The sequence below is a fragment of the Pelobates fuscus genome, chromosome 2 (genome assembly GCF_036172605.1).
Source record: "Pelobates fuscus isolate aPelFus1 chromosome 2, aPelFus1.pri, whole genome shotgun sequence".
Taxonomy (NCBI): Eukaryota; Metazoa; Chordata; class Amphibia; order Anura; family Pelobatidae; genus Pelobates; species Pelobates fuscus.
In genome coordinates this window covers 268321063-268341039 of record NC_086318.1, presented here as the reverse complement: position 1 = coordinate 268341039, position 19977 = coordinate 268321063, and the positions used below count along the sequence as shown (strand labels likewise).

General features: G+C 40.1%; 1 protein-coding gene across 4 annotated transcripts in view; it reads left to right on the top strand.

Moving 5' to 3' along the window:
• Nucleotides 1-19977, top strand: part of TBCE (tubulin folding cofactor E) — a 439454-nt gene that overhangs the window by 362228 nt on the left and 57249 nt on the right. For all 4 annotated transcript variants that reach the window (XM_063443380.1, XM_063443381.1, XM_063443379.1 and 1 more), the window contains 2 exons: nucleotides 12582-12641; nucleotides 15631-15722. In XM_063443380.1, the coding sequence (XP_063299450.1) occupies nucleotides 12582-12641; nucleotides 15631-15722 (152 nt within the window). The remainder of the gene's footprint in view (nucleotides 1-12581; nucleotides 12642-15630; nucleotides 15723-19977) is intronic.

The window sequence follows — 19977 nt, the reverse complement described above, 5'->3', positions numbered from 1 at the left end:
CTGGAAGCCAATGTAGGGACTGACAGAAGGGTGAGGCGTGGGCGGTGCAGGCGGACAGGAAGATGAGCTTCGCCGCCGCATTCATTATGGAATGTAACAGTGCAAGTTGGGAGCATGTAAGACCACTGAGAGGTGGATTTAGTCAAGGCTAGAAAGAATAGTGGAATGGACCAGCACCTTAGTCGCATCTGGCATAAAGTATGGTCGGATGCGCCCAATGTTTTTGAGATGGAAGCGGCAGGATTTGGCGACTGACTGAACACGAAGCGTGAAGGAGAGGTAGGAGTCAAAGAGAACACCTAGACAGCGAGCCTGAGTGGTGGATCTGATGTTAGCACAATTGACTTGGAGGGAGACAGACACAGGAGTAGCAACACTTGAGGGAGGAAAGACCAGAATTTCAGTTTTGGTCAAGTTGAGTTTAAGGAAGTGGGCAGCCATCTAGTTAGAAATAGCAGAGAGGCAGTCAGAGACACTAGTCAATAGGGACGGAGAGCGATCAGGAGAGGACAGAACCTTGGGGGACACTAACAGAGAGGAGTTGGGGAGAAGAAGCAGAGCAAGAGAAAAAAACACTGAAAGAGCATCTTGGATATGCGCTTCTAATATTCTATAAACAAACTGCCCAAAAAAGGGGAGAAACTCTTGGAGAATAGAGGGAATCAATAATTTTATAAAAAAATGTTTAATTAATTTTTATTTTTTTTGGTCCGATCCACTTAATTATACTATTAAGATGTATAGGCGACTTTAGGAATCCTAGTAAGATTAGCTTGACTGGCTATCAATATAATTTAATTCTGAAGCTATTGAACTCTGTGAAAATTTAACTATTTGCAATATTTAATGTTTGTTTAAAAGAAGGGGGTATCTTAGAAATGAGATATAAGATGCATGCATATTCACTAACATAAGATCCCCCTTTTCTAATGATTATACTTATGAGTGTTTGTTTGTTTTTTTTTCCCCACTTAACACGGATGTAAATAAAAAAAACTTACAATGCACAGTTCCAAATTATTACACACAGTAAGTTTCAAAACACTTTATAGGTTGTAAAGAACTGAAAATTGTCATTTGTTGTATTTGCAGCATATTTACTGAAATCAAAAGCTATTTCAATTAAACTTATACCAACATTTTAACTTTTTAAACATTTTAACAGGTCACGCTACATTTTAACATAGGACCCCTTATTTAATAGCAGCTTCACAAGTCTTGCATCCATTGAACTTGTGAGTTTTTGGACCATTTCTGCTTGAATTTATTTGCAAGATGTCAGAATAGCCTCCCAGAGCTGCTGTTTGGATGTAAACTGCCTCCCACCCTCATAGATCTTTTGCTTAAGGATGCTCCAAAGGTCAGGGGAGGATGGAGGCCACACCATGACTTTTTCTTCTTTTATCCCCATAGCAGCCATTGATGCAGAGGTATTCTTTGCAGCATGAGATGGTGCGTTGTCATGCATGAAGATGGTTTTATTACGGAAAGCATAGTTCTTCCCTCTGTACCAGGGAAGAAAGTGGTCAGTCAGAAACTCCACTTACTTTGCAGAGGTCATCTTTACACCTTCGGGGACCCTAAAGGTGCCGACCAGCTCTCTTCCCATGATTCTGGCCCAAAACATGACTCCACCACCGCCTTGCTGACTTTGCAGCCTTGTTGGAACAGGGTGGCTGTCCACCAACCATCCACTACTCCATCCATCTGGACCATCCAGGGTTGCACGGCACTCATCAGTGGACAGGACTGTTTGAAAATTAGTCTTCATGTATTTTTCTGCCCAATGCAGACGTTTCTGCTTGTGAGCATTGGTTAGTGGTGGCCGAATAGAAGGTTTATGCACAGATGCAAGACTCTGGAGGATTCTACACCTTGATATCCATGGGACTCTAGAGGCACCAGCAGCTTCAAATACCTGTTTGCTGCTATGTAATGGTATTTTAGCAGCTGCTCTCTTGATCCGATGCATGGATCTCGCAAAAATCTTCCTCAATGTGCCTTTATCTACACGAACCTGTCTGTGCAATGAATCAGCCACAAATCTCTTAATGGTGCGATGATCACGCTTACATTTTTGTGAAATATCTAATGTTTTCATGCCTCGTCCAAGGCATTAAACTATTTCACTTTTTTCGGCAGCAGAGAGATCCTTTTTCTTCCCCATATTGCATGAAAATGGTGCTCTGCTTAATAATGTGGAACACCCTCCTTTAGTAGTTTTTCCTTAAATTGGGCTCACCTGGCAATCTAATTATCACCTAATTATCACCTGACAATCTAATTGTTTTCAGTGATCAAAAGAGCCCTGAGACACAATGCCATCCATAAGTTAAACTGAAAAACAAAATATTTCATCTTTGTGACACTTAAATATAATTTGCATAATAATTTGGAACAGGACATCGTGTGAGCTCCGAGCTCAATTCCCCAGCTAAACTTGATTACAGCCAACCGGCCAGCCATAAAGCTACCAAAAGGGACTTACCCACCTCTGGAGCCAGCGGAGGAACCCCGGGTCTGTCGCCCGCGGGTACACCACACGGCCGACGGAGGTCGGAGGAGTGAGGCCCAGTACGGCCGTCGGGCGGGGGCTGCGGCCGATCCCCCGCTATATGTGAAGCTGTGCGACCCCAAGCTCTTCTTACAGCCCTGTCTTCCCCCCCCCCCTTTGGACCGGCGGGGGTCATCCCGGTCCGACCTGGCTAGCCTCAGCACGCAAGAGCCCCACTAAACTTCACTCCAGCAGAGCCCACAAATGGAGGCCTGTATTGCCCAGCGGGAACCAGCCATTCCGCAGCCGGAAACAACACTGCTTACTCCCGCGCAAATAACGTAACAGAAGCTGGATGATATCTTCGACCGCTTCTGGGTGAAGCTGGAAGCCCGTCAAGCTGCAGCCACAATACAGCACAGGGAGGTACACAGTAGGGCGGCGAGTTGGCCCCCTCTGACCCCCAACACCGCAAGCCTATTAGCCAGAGATCACCTAGGCCGAGGGCCGAAACGGGCAAAACCCCACGGCATCACCCACAAAGACGGAGGATCGCCCGCATCCAGTGGCGGCATACCATCACGACCTCCTGTCTGCCCCATGCAGGGGAGGACTGGGATCCTAGGAGCCCCCACGTCCGTGGCAAGAGGATGCTGGCCTACCAACCGGCCTGGGGCGAGAGGGACACCCGACGGAACCACCTGAATGCTGCAACCTCCCTAGCACCCGTAATGCAGGACTTTCAATTTCCTACTTCGGGTATTGGTTGAATGCTGGCAAGCTTTTGCAGCCGCACCGTCCTTGGAGACCTGACCATAAGCGGCAGCTGCCACGATTGGACTCACACACACTAATGCCAGCTCTACTGTAACTCCCCACATGATTGCGATCAATATTTTTGTTAATGGTCTATTTCGGATTTGTCTGTGTATTAATTGTTAGGTACTTCCTCTGTGCCTCAGATCTACCTGTACATTAGACTACCACCCTAACATGTGACACATAACACAATCACACATACTCATGCACCTATACATGTAAGAGACCTGCATAGATACCACGACTACTCATATTATGTACACATCTTAAGCTCAGCATATTTAGCGAGGGGTACTACTGAAAAGTCGAATAGGCACAAGCAGTTGAGACAGCCAGGCTTAGCAACTAGCCGGATCTTTGTTAAAATCAACACCCATTTCACCTGTATTTCCACAGCACTGTAGTTAGCAATAGACACGCCTGATAAAGCTTGCTTGGATACTTACGTCATTGTACTGATGAAACTTTACTGAACCATCTTGTTTAACATATAAAAATGTGCTAGATAATCTCATACCCCGCATGTTAAGCGAGGAGAAATGCTTGAGGACTGCTCTTGGGGCACCCCGAGCCTGCATGTAACTTTTATTTGCACTGCAAAAAAAATAAAAAAAATAATAATAATTTGGAACAGGGTGTGTATGTATGTATATGTGTGTGTGTGTGTGTATATATATATATATATATATATATATATATATATATATATATATATATATATAGATAGAGAGATAGAGATAAGAAGTTTGATATCTTATAAAGAAGACAAGTATAAGAGTGACTTTTTTTCTTTTTCTCTCATGCTCTAGAGCTCACTAGAGCTCTACAACACAGTTTAATATGGTAACCTTATGAATGTATATACAATGAGAATTTTGATATTTCACGACTAGAAATTCACATACATGAAGTAGAGGGGAAAAAAGACAGATAATTTATATCAGTCAATACCCAGGGTCTGAATTCCCCAAATAAAACATCATTGGTATACAACATTGTGTCTAAAGAAAAAGCAGAAGTGGGATTTATTCAAGAAACACACTGGAGAAAAGCTGATAAAATTAAATGAGGAGGATCTTGCTTTCCCACTATTATACAGGCTTTCTTGAAGATAAAAAGAAATGGGGGTTTGCTATTGTTTTTGCCAATTCTGTAAAATTACTAAAAACAGTACATATAAATGTGTACAGTCAATGGAAAGCTAAACCGTATAGAAAAAATGAAAATTTCAAACTGGATTCCAAACCATTTATTTGAATTTAATTAAAGTTATCGTGGACTTACTATTTATTATTTCATTCCAGTTACTGTGGATTTGCTATTTATCATTTTATTTAAAGAGACACTATAGTCACCATAACAACTTTAGCTTAATGAAGCCGTTTTTGCTGTATAGATCATGCTCCTGCAGTTTCACTGCTCAAATTTACTGCCATTTAAGAGTTAAGTCCCTTTGTTTATGCAGGTCTAGGCACACTTCCATGTGACTTGCACAACCTTCCTAGACACTTCCTGTAAAGAGTCACCTAATATTTATACTTCCTTTATTGTACATTCTGTTGAATTTAGAATATCTTATTTCCTGCTCTGCTAATAGCTTGCTAGGTCCTGCAGGTGCCTCCTGTATGTCATTAAAGTTCAATTTACAGAGCAGAAGATAAAATCTTTTAAAGTAAATTACATCTGATTGAAAGTGAAACCAGTTTGTTTTCATGCAAGCTGTGTGAGTCACAGTCAGAAGATGTGTGGCTAGGGCTGCATAAACAGAACCAAAAGTGATTTAACACCTAAATGACAGAGAATTTAGCAGTGAGACTGCAGGTGCATGATCGATACACTACAACTGCTTCATTAAAGGAACACTATAGTCACCTGAACAACTTAAGCTTAATGAAGCAGTTTTGGTGTATAGAACATGCCCCTGCAGCCTCACTGCTCAATCCTCTGCCATTTAGGAGTTAAATCCTTTTGTTTATGAACCCTAGTCACACCTCCCTGCATGTGACTTGCACAGCCTTCACAGCTGCCCTGCACAGCCTTCCATAAACTCTTCCTGTAAAGAGAGCCCTATTTAGGCTTTCTTTATTGCAAGTTCTGTTTAATTAAGATTTTCTTATCCCCTGCAATGTTAATAGCTTGCTAGACCCTGCAAGAGCCTCCTGTATGTGATTAAAGTTCAATTTAGAGATTGAGATACAATTATTTAAGGTAAATTACATCTGTTTGAAAGTGAAACCAGTTTTTTTTTTCATGCATGCTCTGTCAGTCATAGCCAGGAGGTGTGGCTAGGGCTGCATAAACAGAAACAAAGTGATTTAACTCCTAAATGATAGTGAATTGAGCAGTGAAATTGCAGGGGAATGATCTATACACTAAAACTGCTTTATTTAGCTAAAGTGATTTAAGTGACTATAGTGCTCCTTTAAAAGCCTGGGCAAATTGATCCACACAGTGGTCATTTTCCTCTAGCTTTCTCTCGCAAGCTGCTATGTGCTGATACAATTCTGCATAATATATGGCCATGTCATAATGTCAGGAATACTGTTGGTCCAGCACGCAGAAATAGTATCACACCTATGACTTAGGATAACGTCTAACCGGACCTTAAAATGCATAACATATATGAGAATTAGTGCCTAGGTCAGGGACACATAATGAGACACAAGGATTAGGAAAAGCCAAAAGTCAAGGATACCAGAAATCAGGGAAGTTAAAATGGAGCCAAATTCAGAAACCAGAAAAACACGATTAGGAACACACTCTTGGATAACCATCAAAGGGAAACCATGACAGGGCACTGATCAAAAGGCAATTTTGGTTTAAATAACCCTCTTGAAGCTGTAATTGGCTGTATTTGGCCTCTGACCCTAAAATGTGCGTGTACGTCTATGACGTGACGTCGAACGCACGTACGTAAGCGATCTTTAATGAGGGCAAAGGCTATATCTGTAACGGATTCATCTGCACATAGAAATGTTGATGATGGTATTTACCGTCCTGACAGGAATAGTTGTGCCAATCTGCAACCAAGCACCCGGATACCTGATAAACCCATCATGTCTAGGGATAACGGCCACTGCGGATCTATGCCACTTTATAGCCCCATGCCCGCCCATGTTGATGATGACATTGGCATTCGTTTGACATCACGCACGCACACATTTTGGGGTCAAAGGCCGATTACAACCAATAGGAATAACAGGAGGGTTATTTAAAAAAAAAATTACTTTATCTCATTGCCCTGTCGTGGTTTCTGCCTGATGGTAATCCAAGAGTGCGTTCCTGATCTCAATTTTTTTGGTATTTGACTTTGACTTCGTTCTGACTTACCTGATTTCTGGTATTTTTGACTTTTGTATTTTTTCTCATCGTTGTGTCTGATTCTCTATCCCTGACCTTGGCAAGTATTCTGACTATTCTTGGATATGTTAAGTCCAGCCATTCTAAGGTCCGGTTAGACGTTATCCTTAGTCCTAAGTGTGATACAGTTCTGCGTGTGGGAAAATTAGTAATCCTGACAATATCCTTATTAAAGGGATACTCCAGGCACCCAGACCACTTCTGCCCATTGTAGTGGTCTGGGTGCCAACTCCCACTACCCTTAACCCTGCAGGTGTAATTATTGCAGTTTTCATAGAACACGAAAAGTGGTTTAAAACTACTCTGGACGTCCTCACGCTATGTAAGGACCCCCAGCATCGGTAAAATCCCAATAGGAAAGCATTTAAAGCATTATTCAGCGCTCTCCTATGGGGAGATCTAATGCGCGTGCTGACCCAGCGCCGAGGGACCCCTTCAGCAACTTGGGATGGGGGGTGGGACGGAGAGGGGCACTACAGGGTCCTGCAGTGCCAAGAAAACTAATGTTTTCCTGGCACTGGAGAATCCCTTTAAAACCGGAACCGCAGCGGCCGGTGTCACTAGTAATGTTGGGGACCGGGACGGAAGGAGGTCCGGTAGCGGTTTGCCGCGAGCAAGTATTTATTATTTCTGTCGGCATTACCGCTGTGTTTCTGTCTGGCCACGCTGACAGATTCCAGCAGAACCGTGACAATAATGCCTTTGGATACATCTATTTGCTGGGACAATGTAATAAGCCATTGAGCTTTTTTATAACACGATCAAACTATTAATATAACAATATTGATGTTTCGTATTGTTGTTGTGTGTGTATATATATATATATATATGTTTACCAAGTCATTAAAATACAAACCTCCTTCGTACAGTGAACTTTCTATCAATAATCACTGGCCACTTTATACCTTTTCAAACTGCATACAGTCTCATATTTACATGTACATAGTACAAGTATATCTTTTAAATACAGTCCTACTTGTAATATCGAGCGGGTCACTTGCATTATTATGAAAGGGTTAATATGATTACTTTCCTTATCTTCCGCCTCTATACTCATTTCATTTTGATGATTTGAAGATCACTCCCACTGTGGGGATATTTATGGGATAATAATAGTAAACAGTTGAGAATTGCCCACTATTTCAATTCTCAGATCCCAAAGATCGTTATTGTGTAAGTGAAATGTATTCCATATAAATAAAAATCACAATTTGTTATAAAAATAGATACAATTTATTGTGACAATTTAAATAATAATATGTAACATGCGTGATAATAATCAATGAATATTCAGTATAACATGAGTATGCAATACAATATGGTAATGTAAAAAGCATCTCCCAATGGCTAACACAGTCTTAATTGTCAAGACAATGATTTATGATAGGCTTCACAGAGAGACAAAAGTGAAACTTACATACAGACACAGAGCTTGCAGCTTAAGGCCATACAACTTTAGCTGACAGAATAACCCTTTCAATGCTGGTTAGACCTCCTAGGTAATTAAGACCTATTCTCATGTGATTTTAAATAAAATAACATATCAGCTCATTAGTCATTTCCTGAAACCATCAAATAAGAGTAATCTACCATGTTCTGTAAGCATAATTTTAACTTGCCTAAACAGATATTTTATCTTATTTTAGAGCAAATCAATACACCTGGATAAATATCACGATATGCGAACATGTGATAAATCATATAAATACATCATTATTCTAATTCCATCTGCAGAATGGAATGGTTATAACTATGTACTTCTTATTTAACTAAGATTTCTAAATATCAAAATCTGATCGTGATTTATCCAGTCATATATCATGCTATTAGAAAATTGTAATTCATTTAGATTAATTGATTGAAGCCAGTATAATTACCAGTTAAAGAGATGTTCTCATCAGATGTTCTCAGGTGTTCTCAGGAATTTGAATGTCATGGGTCTCTTTCTCTGCATCCTGACTTAGCCTGCTTCCAACTGCTTCCTCTGCATACCTCCTCTCTTCCCTTTGTCTTAACTTTTTTTAAAGGGAAAATTCACTAGGTGATAGACCAATAGAAAACTGGAGGTGTGGTTACCTTCCAGATAACAATTTAAGTATTTGGTCTATAGAGGGCAGTCTCGTCCCACTAAACATTCCTATCCAGGAAAGAGTTAACTTTTCCTGGTGGCTATTTTGACGTAATTTAGCATATCTTTATGGTTATTTATAATGTAAGTTTACTGTCAGATCAATGAGTTTATTTGGGCTTTCTTTGGGCTGCTATAATTTCTAATATGACAGTTCGTAAACTAAGTTTCATCTTTCTCTTACAATGGGAATCTTATACAATATCGAAAGTAAAATTAAATTATTTAATCTTCTCTGTCAAAAATGTCTGGGTTTAGGATTAATTATATTCGATTAGCATTTAGACAGTCTGTCCATCCCCCATTCTCATCTCTTATCAACAGGTTTGTATATACTAAGCATTCCTTTAGCTCTGGCAAAGTGGTTAGTTTTACAGAAAGGATAGAAATCGTGTGTCTTTTGTTAGCTTGAAGATAACAAAATGGAGTCTGCTGTTTTCGAATGATTTAGGCAATATACACTTTAATTTCTATCATAGCACAAAATGTCTGCCGATATAAATACCCTGACACCACCCACGGACTAAACCACTCCGTATTGGTGGAGGGCGTTATCCAGTTAACGTGGGAGGTTTCCGATATAAACCTCAGACGTCGTAAGACTAGGTTGCCCTGGAAGAGTCAGTTAAGGCGAAATGCGCGTCAGGACGGTTATGTGTTGGTGCACTATAGATATGGGAAGATTATATATACTGACTTCAGAGACACGTACCATCCACTTTTATTTTCATTCCTATCGAGATCGTGTTGGAATCTCGTCTTTTGTTTTTACCTCCTATATTTATCCTGCAATTGGTATTTCGTGGCAAGGGGCGGGGTGTGGTGTAGATTATTTTTCCGACATTTCCTCCTGTGTATTTAGATTTAGCTTTATGTATACAGAGCTGGTGTGAGGTAGACAATTTTCAAGGAGTGTCCTCGAAAGCACGACAGTGTAGCCTATCCTGAGAAACTGGTATTTACCCTTAGGGTTATTTTTTTTTCTTTTTTCTCTCTCATATATATATATATATATATATATATATATCCCCCCCCCCTTTACCCTTTTCAGTGATTACTTCCAGATGTGTGCCTTTAGGATTTGGGGGTGGGGGGTCATATTAGTACATTGCATTTTGGATATGGATACATTGTCATTAAAGATTTTGTTATTTCACATACTAGCAAAAGAATGACTACTACAGCTTATATTTTGGAACTTTCTACATTGTGTTTATACTTTATCTTATACTATGGATTTTTATAATCAACACTTTATTTATTAATGATCTAATTAAACGTTATGTTTTAACTATTATTATTTTTTGGGTTGCTCCTTCCTTTATAGGGATTTTTTTATGTCCTTTCATCCCTATTCTTTTCTTTCTTTTTGCCTGAATTGTTTAATCAGGGGTTACCCCCTATCTCTTCAACTAAGAGCAACCTAACACAATCGCTCTTAAAATTAGTATTATATTGAATCTTTAACATTGTACCACTTTATTACCTTTCATACACAAGAAAACTAAGTCTGTATTTAGGGCGGCACTGTCATGCCGAACTTTCCTTTCCGCAATCAATTCCTCTTCTCTCCCTTTCTCAGGATCTGTTCTTCATTTCTTCCTATCTGCTGTAGTTTTCATTAAAACTTAAGAAAAAGTAGGGACTATTTATCTTATGGAGGTTTTCTACGCCGTGACCAGCGGAGGAGCAATGTGTGCTTCGTTTCCGGTGGTCACAGCAATTTTCCCATGATCCTTTGCTTTCCTATCTGTTCCCGCGATGCTTCCTGTCACTTAGATAGGATGCCGGCAAAACTGCCGAATTGCGTTCTAACAGTTTCTCCATTCGTGTTAGAACGCAATTCGGGACTTTGTTCTTATCGGAACTTCATTCGAATGAATGAATGAAACTCCGATCCTATTCGTGCTGTGGCTGCATCTTGTAGCCGCTTAGTAGATAACTCCCTAATTCCCACGGTGTCAGGGAGTTATCTACTAAAAGGCTGAAAGACCTAAATTGGTATTTCAGCCACATTTACTAATACTAAGTAAAGATTACTTAGTATTAGTAAATAATGCCCCTACTCGCAGCCTGTTGCTGCTCACTGTAAAAAAAAGAAAAAAAAACTATTTTCCTCAATTAACTTTCCCACGCTGTGTAAAATGACAAAGAGCACTCTGGTTAGATTCCAAGCCCACCAATCAGAGTGTTGTGAGTCAAATTACACAGCGTTGGAAAATTCCAAAGAACTTTCCCACGCTGTGTAAAATGACACAGAGCACTGTGATTAGATGGATTTCAAGCCACCCAATCATAGTGCTCTTTGTCATTTTACAAAGCATGGGAAAGTTCCCACGCTGTGTAAAATGACAAAGAGCACTCTGATTGGTGGGCTTGAAATCTAACCAATCAGAGTGCTCTTTGTCATTTTACACAGTGTGGGAAGTGTTCTTAGCCTAATTACAGGGCAGGGAAAGGCCCTGCATAGCTCATGGGTGAAGGATTATTTTTTTTGCAGGGTTTTTTCTTTTTCGTCTTTTTTTTTGCGCTCAGGTTTTTTATTTTATTTTAAGTTCGGGTATGATGGTTTTTTATTTGGCCTTTTTGGGGGCTGAAAAATGAAGATTTTAGAAAAAAGACATTGAATGGTAAGTTTAATTTTTCTTTACAGGTTAGTTATTTCATTCCCCCCTCACTATTTTTTAGGATGAGGGGGGTAGGTAGGGGGTACCTTTTTATTTGGGTAGGGGTGTGGGTGACTAGGGGCTTGGGGACCCCTAGTCTCCTTTGATGGGGGGGGATTTGTCTTAGGGCCCCCACCTGCCGCCCAGGATAGGGGGGAGGGGGGACAGTAGGGAAGTAGGCACCCCCCTCATTATCTTTATGTCCCCCACCCGCTGCCCTGGGGCCAGTGGGGGGGAGGACAGTAGGTCCCTCCCATTGTAATTTATGACCCCCACCCACCGCTCAAGGGTGTGGGCCGGGGGGGGAGGACAGTAGGTCCCCCGTCGCACAGGGGAGGGGGGCCACAGGCTGCTCACTAGACATGCCCCTACTTGCGGTATAGCGAGTAGGGGCATAATTTACTAATACTAAGTAATCTTTACTTAGTATTAGTAAATGTGTCTGAAAGACCAATTTAGGTCTTTTACTCTTTTAGTAGATAACTCCCTGACACCGTGGGAATTAGGGAATTATCTACTAAGCAGCTACAAGATGCAGCCACAGCACGAATAGGATCGGAGTTTCATTCATTCAAATTAAATTCCGATACGAACAAAGTCCTGAATTGCGTTCTAACACGAATGGAGAAACTGTTAGAACGCAATTCGGCAGTTTTGCCGGCGTCCTATCTAAGTGACAGGCAGCATCGTGGGAACAGGGAGGAAAGGTAAGGATTGTGGGAAAATTGCTGTGACCACCGGAAACGAAGCACACTTTGCTCCTCTGCTGGTCACCGCTGGTCACGGCGTGGGAAACCTCCATAAGAGAAAAAGTCCCTACTTTTTCTTACGTTTTAATGAAAACTAGAGCAGATATGAAAAAATGAAGAACTGAACCTGAGAGAGGGAGAGAAGAGGAATCGATTGGGGAAAGGTAAGTTCGGCAGGACAGTGCCGCTTTAAGACAAAATGTTTTACAACAGCTTTCAAATTTACCAGGGTTTTGACGTTTTAGATTAAATAACTTCTGTTTTCTTTATTATAGTTATGTATCACTAGTGAGAGCATAGGTTGCTTTTTTTTTTGTTTTGTTTTTTTTTAAATCCAGAATTTTTTTTGGTTTTGTTTTATACAGCACTAACATTTAAGTGTCCTGAAAAGCCAGATCAAAAGCCAATGCAGAAGAAATTGCCAGGTGAGTCATGATGAGTAATGTGCCATTTGCAATTGTGTTTCCTCACAAAGCAAAAGCAAAAGACTGTATATTGTCTATGTATATGTATATTGATGATAGCAGAACCATGTTTATGTCTGAATTAAGCTGTTACATGCAAATATGTCACATGCGGTTGTAAAGACATGCATTGCATTGCCCCATTAGAATGTTCATCCCAATTAATTAGAACGTTCACACCTGCAACATAAGTGCGAAACCGCAAGTTAAGTAATTGAGTGCTCCCCTGGGTGGCCGCCATTACGCCAACCAGGGGGAGCGTTCGTATTCCAAAAGGAGATGCTTCCCTGGCCTGGTTTTCTCACAGGAGCTTCACAAATGGAAACCCGTTTGGGAAAGGCACGATGTGGAGGTTCTTGAGATTGGTAGGGACACTTTTAAGGCACTGGCCAGTTTGGTGGGTTTTCTGTGCCTGGGGGAGAAAGAGACGAGGTCCCTTTTCCTGCACCCATGCTCCCAAACACAGAGGATCCTGGGATGAAGACTCCCTGTTAATTGGTGTGGGAGACCCCTTGTATGTGGGGCGGACTTTCTGTACCTGGGAGACAATGAGACTAGGTCCCTTTCCTGCATCTGGGCTCCCAGGTACAGAGGATCCTGGGTTGGAAACCCCTTGTGTGGTTGTGTGGGAGACACCTTGCAAGGGGTTTTGCATAAAAGCAGAGTGTGGCATAATAAAATCTTGTTGTACTCCCAGAGCTGTGTCTCGTCCAGTTACTGGGGGGAAATGGATGGCTGCTTGTTGTAAGAGTTCCTGAGTGGCTGAAGGTAACCATTTGGGTTACCTGGGGTTTGCTATACCTCCAAACAGCAGAAATAGAGTTAATAAAACAAATTAACCAATCAGAGACAAGTTATATCAAATAATACCCATAGGAGCCCCCTTACATTTGTAGAAGCCTCTTTCTTTGTTGATGGCAATCAGGGGAGAAAAGTCCAGCTAGCATCAAATAGAAGACAGGGAAACGCAAAAAGCCCCATTACACCAGGCCTGTAGATGCAGCCTGGGTCAAGCAGGGAAATAGGGATAAGAAATCAAAGATGCATGAAATATCATATGCCTGGAAATAGAAAAGATCAATCCCTCAAGCGTGAAAACAAGAGCTTCCACATTAAAGGCCTCCATGTCTGAAACTCTTCTTCTTTAAAAAAAAAAAAAAAAAAAAAGGCAGAGGAGTAGCAATAGTTTATCGAAGTTGGCAAAATGACAAATCTTCTTTGTCCAGCCATATCTCAAGGAGGTGTCCCAAAATGTGGAGTATCTTGACGAAGGTGATCTTTACCAACAGGCAGATCAAAAAGGGGGATGTGGGCTGCAGAAATAGCAGTTCTGAAAAGATAAATACTCTAGTGAGATTTGCCTTGCGAAAATACTGAAGAAAAGAAGGTAAGCTTCGGATCCACCGTCATCCCAACCTGTGATTCCAAAATTAACTTCTCATACAGCATGCTTTTTGCATCAGGTCCCAATTCCTTACACCCTCCAGGTCCACAAGCTTAGAGACCAGAAGCAGCAGTGCCACCTTACACTTTCAGCAGTTATTGCAGTATTAGCGTTCCCATAGGAAAAGTGTTGGCGTTCAGCTTTGAGCATAACAATATGGCATCATCGTGAGAGAGAAGCCTGGGTCAAGCAGGGAAATAGGGATAAGAAATCAAAGATGCATGAAATATCATATGCCTGGAAATAGAAAAGATCAATCCCTCAAGCGTGAAAACAAGAGCTTCCACATTAAAGGCCTCCATGTCTGAAACTCTTCTTCTTTAAAAAAAAAAAAAAAAAAAAAGGCAGAGGAGTAGCAATAGTTTATCGAAGTTGGCAAAATGACAAATCTTCTTTGTCCAGCCATATCTCAAGGAGGTGTCCCAAAATGTGGAGTATCTTGACGAAGGTGATCTTTACCAACAGGCAGATCAAAAAGGGGGATGTGGGCTGCAGAAATAGCAGTTCTGAAAAGATAAATACTCTAGTGAGATTTGCCTTGCGAAAATACTGAAGAAAAGAAGGTAAGCTTCGGATCCACCGTCATCCCAACCTGTGATTCCAAAATTAACTTCTCATACAGCATGCTTTTTGCATCAGGTCCCAATTCCTTACACCCTCCAGGTCCACAAGCTTAGAGACCAGAAGCAGCAGTGCCACCTTACACTTTCAGCAGTTATTGCAGTATTAGCGTTCCCATAGGAAAAGTGTTGGCGTTCAGCTTTGAGCATAACAATATGGCATCATCGTGAGAGAGAAGATCTAAGTGAAGGGGCCGCAAATTCTAGTTTGTTTTTTTTAGTTCGGAACTTGGCCAATTACCTCAGTCCTTAAGGAGTTAACTTTGCATTCTGATTCATGAATTATAATTATATTTTGGAAAATCTATTTTGTCCTATTACTACAGGTGCTTCAGCATTCCCCTTTTGAACCTATTTACAAACTGTCAGGGTCAGTGCAAGGATTTGTGGTAACCTTTTTACTCCTAGATACTGATAAATTTGGGCAGAGTAGGCACATTCTGTGGGTGGATTACGAAGGTGCTGTCCCAAGATTTTTGGGATTCATTCTACCTCTCCAGTTGAAAGATAGAACATATCCAAATATCCACTGACAATGGATTCTCTCATGGACCATGACCACAGAGTAAAATGAATTTATTAGAAAGTATACATTTTGTTTATGATCACAAACCCATTTTTCTCAAACTAAAGAAAATAAGTTACTCACCATTCGTTTTTTTTTTTTTTTTTTATAAGAACTTACTGAACAAAGGTCTTGCAAGTTCAGCCTTATCAAATCTGTTTCTGGCATTAATCCAAAAGTAGGCACTTTCCAGTTTTGCGGCAAACTAGGAAAAAATCTTTCTCAACCCCAGAATGGCAGTCAAATCAGTAATTGCATCAAGAAGCTGTACTTACAAAAATCTGAATTGACTTTTATTATTACTTTTTATTTTAATTGCAGATTCTATGACTGTTCAAAAGGTAAAAGGGCTGCTATATCGTCTCCTGAAAGTGCCAGGATCGGAACTAAAACTGTCATATGAAAGTTCAAAAGTAAGTTTATAATACTATTTCAAATATTTGTTTAACATATTTTATATGTTCGGTTGTCTTGGAGTATAATTTACTGTCCTGTATTTTAAGATTCCCCCTTTAGGCTGTGAGCTGTGAAACCCTGGTGATCATAACTGTACTGTACCCTCTGAGAGTGGGGAACATCTGCAGTAGGTGGCCAAACATCAGCAGAAGTGGCCGTGGCAAAATAAACAAATGCTGGTTAGATCCCTAATAGATTAGTTGTCATAGAGTGCACTACAGAAATTTAGGCTATACTGAGAAGTTTCTTTATGAATTCATTAGTAGAAATTTGATTACTGCTGAAAATCCCCACTGGTTTTTCATAGAAGATAAAATGTAAAGTAAATGAACTCTTTCCATCCTCCTCCTGCTTCTGAATTACAGCTCGTATCTACAGCTAGTGTTTAGCTGTCTGAAAGAAATTATAGAAAAGTTATATTTTTTGAGGGGAAAGAAGTGTGATCTAGATAGTGCTAAACATACATATTTAATAATAAAGCTAATATACTGTATGTGTAAAAATTAACATTAGCATTATATCCAGAAATTCTATTAAAATCTGTGAAGGTCTGTCAAATATCAAAAATTTTATATTTTTTGCGACATATTTATCAAACAATTTTATTAAATTAGTATAGAACCATACTGTTAATACATGAATTAATAACATACCATACCCCCTATGATTTCTAAATGAAAAGAGAAAGAAAATATTTATCTCCCCTGGTCAACTAATTGTTAAGAGCTGCATTAAAGCAAACTTCTGTGTTTTGTGTATTCTGTAAATCCTCTTGCTCCCTTGTACGTCTGCACAGTCATTAATGAATAAAGACATGAGGGAGTACACAAATTAAACAGTCTCTGTTGCCAGCGCAAACAAAGATAGCCTGCTTCATAGTAGATTAGCTACCCTCCAGTGCACAAAAGGTAGGCAATCAGGACAGTGGTTATTCATTGGCAGTCAAAATGTAAAGTACAATAGAAGTAGGGGTGATCGTACCACATAAGTGAGGTATGGTGTATTTAACAATGAGAAATGGGAAAGAATGAAAGAATAATATGATAAAGGGGTCACAGTGGGAGCAAGAAAGGGATAAAGAGTAGGAGTATTAAAGGGGTAATCAACAAGACTGATAAAGAAAGTATTTGAATGGACACTCCAACACACACCGAACTTCAGCTTGCTGAAGTGATTTATGTATGAAGAGTGTATCCTCTTTTTTTTTTCATTTTATAAAAATCATATTGTATAATCTTGTTACACTTACCCAGCTGTCCATAAGACAGCTAATCCTATCCCTTGCCGGTAGATTAACTCTGTGAAGCTAAGCTCAAAAGACAGGCTCATGGCAACTGCTTTGCAAAGGCCTCTCATTGAGCTGCAATACAGCTCATGAAGAAGTCTGTGATTGAACAGCCACAGACAGTCTGTTCTTGGGATGAAGGGGAGGGCTTGCAGGAGTTGTAAAGACTAGATCTACAGCTAATGCAAGCCAATATTTCATATGTGCTTTTTTTTAAGGTCATGTGAGTATGTAATGGGACATGAAAAGAGCACTAAAGCTTTAGGAAACAAACCTGTATTCCTAACGTGTTAATGTCCCTGTATCTAGTTCGATAGGTGTGTCCCCACTCCCAATGTGTGCAAAAGAACTAATAAAATAAAGATATTTACTTACCTCGCTCGGCGCAGCTTACCTCTCTCCATCTCCTGTGACGTCATGAAGGAGGCATGGCCTCCTCCAGCATGTTCTAATCCAGTGCCCCTCAAAGAGAAGCACAGTGACCTGATGCACAGCGTGTGGCACGCTTCCCTATAGGAAAATATTTAATCAACTTATGGGGTAACCGCTTTACATGACTGAGTTTTACTAGATTAGTGATGCAGCTGCTTCTCTGCAATACTCATGGTTGACATACAAATATACCCTACCACCCTTCTTGTTTTTCCTATCATTCCTAAATAACATGTACCCATTTGAGTTAACTGCCCAGTTGTAAAAACTGGTTTGGAGTCGTCACAGTTAAATCTTCTTAATTACTTCTTGTCTTCAGTTGATTGATATATATATATATACGTATTTTGTATATATAGTCTTGGGCCAAATGCTCGCCACAATAATATATGTCTATATTATTGAAAAGTACTAATACGCAATCTGACTTACGGTTTCTTCAGGTTTATTCTTAGTTACGGATACATAATAAAACAACAAAGGATGTTACAGGATAATGGACATTCAACAGCAGATGGTAATTGCTGGACTTCTTTACACCCTTACATCTTTACATCGAGAGAGAGCCAGAGAGAGCTCAGAGAGAGACCAGAGCCTAGAGCGAAGAGAGCGAGACCTCGTGTCCCTCTGTTACTATATAAAAGTGCCCATACTGACGTCAGAGCATACTCTTGCCATATAAGGACAAGACCCCGAAATCCACATTCCAGAGCTCTCAGACAAAGAAACCCTTGTGACTTATACCATCTGTTACTTTTGTCAATCCACACATCCATATATATAATGAATAGAAACATAGAATATGCAATATTCTACACCAGTCATGTGTCTCATCCCACCATGTTTTAGTTATGCCTATTATGTCATATTGTTTAGTGTATGCTATTGCCTCCACTTGCCCCATTTTGTTAGTTAGGCTCCTTGCATTAGTAAGCATACATTTAATATCATGAGTCACTTTTTGTGAATTATCAACATTACATACCTTCTCTGTTCTGAGCTTGCCCCTCCCCCGTCTCCACCCCCCTTATACTGAGCTATAGCCCATCTCCTTTCTGTCCTCTCTCTATTTTGTAGATTGCTACGACCCCCTCCCCCTCCCACTACTAGTTTAAAATCTCCTCCAACCTTCTAGCCATCCAATCCCCCAGCACTACAAACTCTTTCCCATTTAGGTGCAACCCATCACTACTATAAAGGTTGTACCCAAGCGCAAAGTCCTCGCAGTGCTCTTAAAAACAAAAACCCCTCCTTCCTACACCAAGACTTCAGCCACGTGTTGACGTCCTTTTGCTGGTTATACAGGCAATGCAGTTATGACAAAAGAAGAAACCTTGCTTTTTGGTCTTGATCTTTTCTTTTGATGGTTTTAGATGACTGTTCATTAGTTCATTTTGTGCTCCCCTAAAAATAATTCTCGTTTTTTTCTGGTAAACTACTGGCAAGTACTTTGTCCTTTTTCAACAAATGCCAGTGTTTCCTAATGTTTTTTTTTAAGTTGTACATTTTCTTTGTTATAATCAAGAATTATTGCTGGAAACAAGTTTTCCGGGCTAGTTCTATCTATTTTTGTCTTTTTCTTCAAGAGGTCAGATCTTTCTAGGTTTTCTACTTTATGTAGTGCATCCTGTACTTATGAAGGTTCATAATTCTTAGCCAGTAATTTAGCCTCTTGCCTGCTCCATATAAACTTGATGATCTGTACAATTGCGTCATAATCTTCAGAACTCATTGTAGGGAACATTTTTGAGCCATGTTAGTAAATGGCAACTTTCTTTCCAGATGAAACTGTTCACATCCACATCTTTAAAGTGCGTCTTCATCTTCACTATATTTGATTCTGCTTGGTGCAGAAATAACTCGCTAAGATTCGGGACGCCGAGCAACCTGCTTAAGGTCTGCACTTTATAAAATATTTCCCCATGTATGTGTCACCAAACAGACACTTTATATATTTTATGAACTATACCAAGGATATTTTAATGAGAATATGTTTCAAATAAAGTTAATTTCTTTCAAAGACTTAAACGGACTAATCACAAGACTATTTTTTCTATTTTTTTTTATTTGACTATTTTTATTATTTTTATCGTCTTGGGATACAGAAAGCAAGAAGGGGGAAAGGTAAGTATAACAGTTCAGAATTGCACAACATTTGTTCGGTTTTAGGCATGCCGCTTGCAGCGTTAGGTTCGTGAGGCAACACAATAGGTACATAGTTCTAAGATTGCATAGTAGTATACTATATGTTCGCATTCAAAGTAATATCCATGAATAAACATCAGGTTGATACTTGTCTATATATATATATATATATGTACATGTTCCCACTCTCGGTTAATGTAATATGTTGGCCATGGCTATGCCCCAAGAGAGACATCTACAACTTGTCGTCTGGGACGAGGAGATTCCCATCTCCGCCCGTACCCTTCATTTCTCCCTTCTTAATACAGACCATGTCCACTCATTTGTGATGCCTGTTCCCATTATGTACC